The sequence below is a fragment of the Halichoerus grypus genome, chromosome 11 (genome assembly GCF_964656455.1).
Source record: "Halichoerus grypus chromosome 11, mHalGry1.hap1.1, whole genome shotgun sequence".
NCBI classification, from domain to species: domain Eukaryota; kingdom Metazoa; phylum Chordata; class Mammalia; order Carnivora; family Phocidae; genus Halichoerus; species Halichoerus grypus.
In genome coordinates this window covers 38,294,296-38,299,126 of record NC_135722.1, presented here as the reverse complement: position 1 = coordinate 38,299,126, position 4,831 = coordinate 38,294,296, and the positions used below count along the sequence as shown (strand labels likewise).

General features: G+C 46.8%; 1 protein-coding gene across 1 annotated transcript; it reads right to left on the bottom strand.

Annotated features, from left to right (window-relative positions):
* Nucleotides 1–514: 514 nt before the first annotated feature.
* On the bottom strand, nucleotides 515–4,561 carry MRGPRX2 (MAS related GPR family member X2). The gene is given in 3 exon segments (XM_078059126.1): nucleotides 515–582; nucleotides 585–1,531; nucleotides 4,497–4,561. Coding segments are annotated over 3 exon segments (1,080 nt in total).
* Between the last annotated feature and the right edge of the window lie 270 nt (nucleotides 4,562–4,831).

Genomic DNA, 4,831 nt, shown 5'->3' with positions numbered 1-4,831 from the left:
TTATTCATACATTGTCATTTATTCAATATACATTCATTAAGCTAGGGAGATATTCTAGGGCCTTCCAAAATCAAAGAAGATTGCTCTTTGGGGCTAGACTGCACTTTAATTCTTTTAATTTTATGGAGACAGATGGCAGGAGGGTGACCAGAAACTTGTGAAGGAATGTTCTTCTAGTCCCTCCTGAGTGCAGTGACCAAAGAGAATTTCGACATTTCCTGCTCTGTGTTCAGCCTCCGCTGAAGGTGGGATTCTTCAGAAGGGGACCTGAGAGTTGGCAAAGCTCGGGATGGTATGAAGGCCCTGGGTGAGGCCGTCCTTGAGACACTGCCCTTCAGTGTTCTCCTGACAGGCGCTGTCTCAGTCCTCACGAGGAGGAGCATTATCTCAACTTTAAGCCTTATCTTAAAACCTAAAGGTTTTAAGATCAGGGCGCTCAGAGGCTGCGAGAAGTCAAGAAAACCTCCCAAACTGATGGGGAGAAAGTTGGCTCTCAAAGCCACATTTGTCTGACTCAGGACACCAGACTGCTTCCTGCCATCTCCGGAGTTCCCTGAGGAAGGCTGGCTTCACTCTCACCCCTCCTGACATGTCCTGCAGAGCCCTCTGGAGGACCATCTTGAGGCTCTTGTGTCGCTGGGGCCATCGCTGTCTACAGGAGCCAACGAAGAAGTAAATGATGGGGTTGACAAAGCTGTTGACACAGGACAGGACAATTGGAGCCAGATTAAGATGCCCGAGGACTGTATCAGAACTCGTCCGAATCCAGCGTCAGAGGAACCAGTGAACGCCGAAGGTCAGGCCGCAGAGGAGGAAGACCAGCACTGGGAGCACCACGGTTGCGTACAGCCTGGTCACCTGCAGCCGATGGGGGCCGCACAGCAATCGGGTCAGCAGAGCCAGGCTGGACCCAGAGAGAAGCACAAATAAGAAAATCAGACAGGTGGCAGCAGTGAAATCAAATGCCCGACACCAACCATCCTCAAACTCTCGTAACAGGAAGCCACAGTACTTCCCCTCCAGGATGCTCAGCAGCAGGGACAGGGCCCAGAGCAGGGCACACATCCCAGTTGACGTGTGTCTTGGGCGGTGGCAGCGGTACCAGATGGGACACAGGACTGACAGGCAGTGCTCTGTGCTAATGGCACTGAGAATGCTCAGGCTTGCGATGTAGGCAAAGGTCCACACGATGATGAAAAACCTGGGGATGGAAAGGGGCACGGAATGGAAGTTGACGAGTGCCTTCAGAGAATAGACAACCTGGAAGGAGAGGAAGAGGAAGTCAGCTCCTGCCAGGTTGAGGATGTAGACGGAGAAGGTGTTCCTCCGCATGCGGAAGCCCAGGATCCAGAGCACGATCAGGTTTCCTACCAGCCCACCGAGGGCAAAGGTGAGGCTCAGCAAGGCCAGGATCAGGATCTCCACGGGGAAAGTTGGCAGAAAGGCCTGGTCACTTCCATTCACTGGTGTGAGTGTGCTCTCCCAGGCTGGGGCAGTGGGATCGATGCTCAGAAACCCTCCACTGGTATTCCTGGGAACACAAACACGACTTGAGCACCTGCTGTATGCTCACTGACTCTCAGGGCCACTCTGCTACGTGGGGCTTATGGTCTCCATGTTACAGAGGAGGGAAAGGAGGCTTGCAGAGATTAAGATACTTGCTGGGGGCGCCTGGGTGGCTCAGTCGGTTAAGCGTCTGCCTTCAGCTCAGGTCATGATCCCAGGGTCCTGGGATTGAGTCCCACATCGGGCTCCCGGCTCAGCGGGGAACCTGCTTCTCCCTCTGACCCTCTCCTCTCTCATGCTGTTTCTCTCTCGCTCGCTCTCCAATAAATAAATAAATAAAATCTTAAAAAAAAAAAAAAAAGAAGAGATGGATTTTCTCCATTTGCCATGAAATCTCATTTCCAACTTCTCTACCCTTCTCTGCATCCTCACCATCCTCTCATTCCCCTCTCTCTGGCTCCTGGTTGCTTTCGGTGAAAGGGAGACACGGAACCTGGGGGTGGGAGGAGGATGATTGGGCATTTGTGACTTTCTGGCTGTCTCTCTCTGCCAGGCTGTGAGTTAGCAGTGGACGTGTTACTCTGTCTAAGGACTCCTCCCCTGTCTGATGGCCCTTTCCTACAGCCACGGTCCTCCTGAGTTCTGGTAACTCCTTCCTTTTCCCCTTCAGACCTTGTCTCTGGGGTCTTCAGCAGAATCCTTTATAGATTTCCCTTAGCTCTGCCCATACCTGTGTAACCGGTCCTTTCATTACTCTCCTCAATTACCCCATTAGTTTGTGCCCTATATTTTCTGCTTGAACAATGTCGGATACAAGGATACAAAGGGGAAAAAACCACCTTTGAATAGCAAGCAAATCTGTGAAACCTGATGTTATTAAAACAATTTAGCTTTGGAATGTCTTGCCAGGATGCCATCTTGCTCCCTGAATTAAAATTAGCAAAATACATCTCTCCGTAGTTGCAGATTTGAATGTTTGGAGAGAAAGAGAGAGTATAAGGAGATAGGAAAGAAGCCAAAAGAGCCTGGTGGACCCCGTGTGGCTCTCCCACAGTCCAAGTTACCAGCAGCCAAAGCTTCCATGAGGAAGCTTCATGTGTCCTGATTTGCGGGGAGGTGTCCCTGGCTTCCGCACGCCCTCCCTTAAGATGAATTCACAAGCATGCAGACATAGAGGAAGAAAACAAAACTGTCTTAGAAAGAAGATAGTTCTTGATCAAATTCTTACCAGAGCACCATTCTTCTTGCTGGGGGTAGAGAATAGAAAAGGAAGAGTTTTCCTGAGATTGAGAAACAGCGGAGAGTGCTTCTCTACTCTCTGGATGGCAAGGGGTCTGAGGCAGCAGGCGTGAAATGTGGTGACCGCCTGAGGCTTATCAAGATGCTGGACAGCCCCTGTGATTTCCTGCGCAAAGGACACCGGCAAATGAGATAACGGAGATGTGTCAGGCAAGAAACTTCACGAGATGTTTCTCATTTGCCCTGACTCCAATCACCTATCTCGGCCTCTCCCCGTCCTACCCTAGCCGGTCCCCCTCCCTGTGAGGAATGGCTGTCCTGGAGCCTTTTGCTGCCCTTGGTGAGCCTGGGCAGTAAACCATCCACCAAGCCGCATGAGCTTCCATAACTAAAGAATTGTTTGCTTGGCATTCAAGGCCTTGCATGACCTGGATCACTTGATCTTTTTAAATTTAATCACGGAAGCAATGTATGCACATTAGTTCTATTTCAAATGACAGTGGAGTGTATAAAGTGAAACGTGAAGTCTCTCCTACTCTCATTTCCCAATAGCAACCAGTATATCCAGTTTCCATTCTTAATTCTTTTAGATGCTAATATTATGGCTTTGTATAATAAAACTATATTTCTGCTTTTGATTTGTCAAAAACAACAGCAGGGAATATCAAGTTCCCTTGTAAAAGATAAGGAATGTGTTAGCACGCTGCACACATTGTCAACATTCTCCCTCTACATCACGATATTTGTTAGCTAGCTCATTTTTCAGATCAGCTGGAGACAGCTAATATTTTTGGCCTAAGCTCCTATGGCTTCTTCTCATGTGCCCATGCTGCGGCCAAATTGAGTTCCTTGCCATTCCCTTTAAAAACTTAACTGTGAAGCATTTAAAACAATCAGAAAAATTTATTCACTCACTTATTCAGTGACCCAAAACTATAGGTTTGTTGTGAAGATTAATGGATTAATTATGTAACAGCTTAGAATAGGAACTCATAGTAAGTCTTCCATACTTGCTAATTCTTACCGTGATTTTTATTACTATCTCTTTCTGGGAGTCTAATTCAATATACGTTAAAGTATTTTTTTCTGTGTTTCCGTATCACTTAAGTTCTTCTTATTTTCATCTCTTTGTATGCTGGGCAGCTTTCTGGGTAACTTCTACACATGCACCTTCTAGGTTACTAGTCTCTTTTGCACTGTGTCTAATCTTCTGTTTAATCCATTCACTGAATTTTAAATTCACTTTTTACGGTATTAATTTCTAGTAGTTTTTTTTTTTAAGATTTATTTATTTGTCAGAGAGAGAGAGCACAAGCAGGGGGAGCGGCAGGCAGAGGGAGAAGCAGGCTCCCCGCTGAGCAGGGAGCCTGATGCGGGGCTTGATCCCAGGACCCTGGGTTCATGACCTGAGCCGAAGGTAGATGCTTAACGGACTGAGCCACCCAGGCATCCCGAGCTGCTCACTTTCCTTGGGATTTTATCTGTGGGAATCCTTTGAGGGCTGAATTATAGCCAAGCTCCTCCAGAGAGGTCTTTTGTTTTCTTTTGCTACTTGACTGGGGGACCTTCCCAGCATGGCTTTCATTTTATAGGATGTCCCCAGAAATCTCATCTATCATTTGAAGTGTTAGGACCACAACATGATACTGACTTGTGGCTACAAATTCTCAAGAGAGAGAATGTTTCTTCACTCAGAGCCAAGCTTGATCAAGCAATTTCTTGGTAGTTTATTTCTCACTAATGAGAAATACACGAAAGGTTTAGTCTTTGGAGGTCCCAGCTTTTCATGGGGACACTTCTCTTCGATTTCTGACATTTGGGTTGTCCCAGAATTCTATTTCTAGAAGCCATAATAGGAAATATGAATCTCCTTCTGAGAGCAAAAGGGGTTGCATCAAAGGAAGTAACTTTATCAGCTCTGTGCTTCAGAAAAGTCCCTCAGGCTGCCGAGAGGAGAATATAGAGAATATAAATGAAAATATAAATCTCTAGTCATACTTCTACAATGGAAACAACTGCACAAATACTTTGGTCTATGCACACAAAATATCCAATATGCTGCTTTGTAATGTATAGTATATTTCCA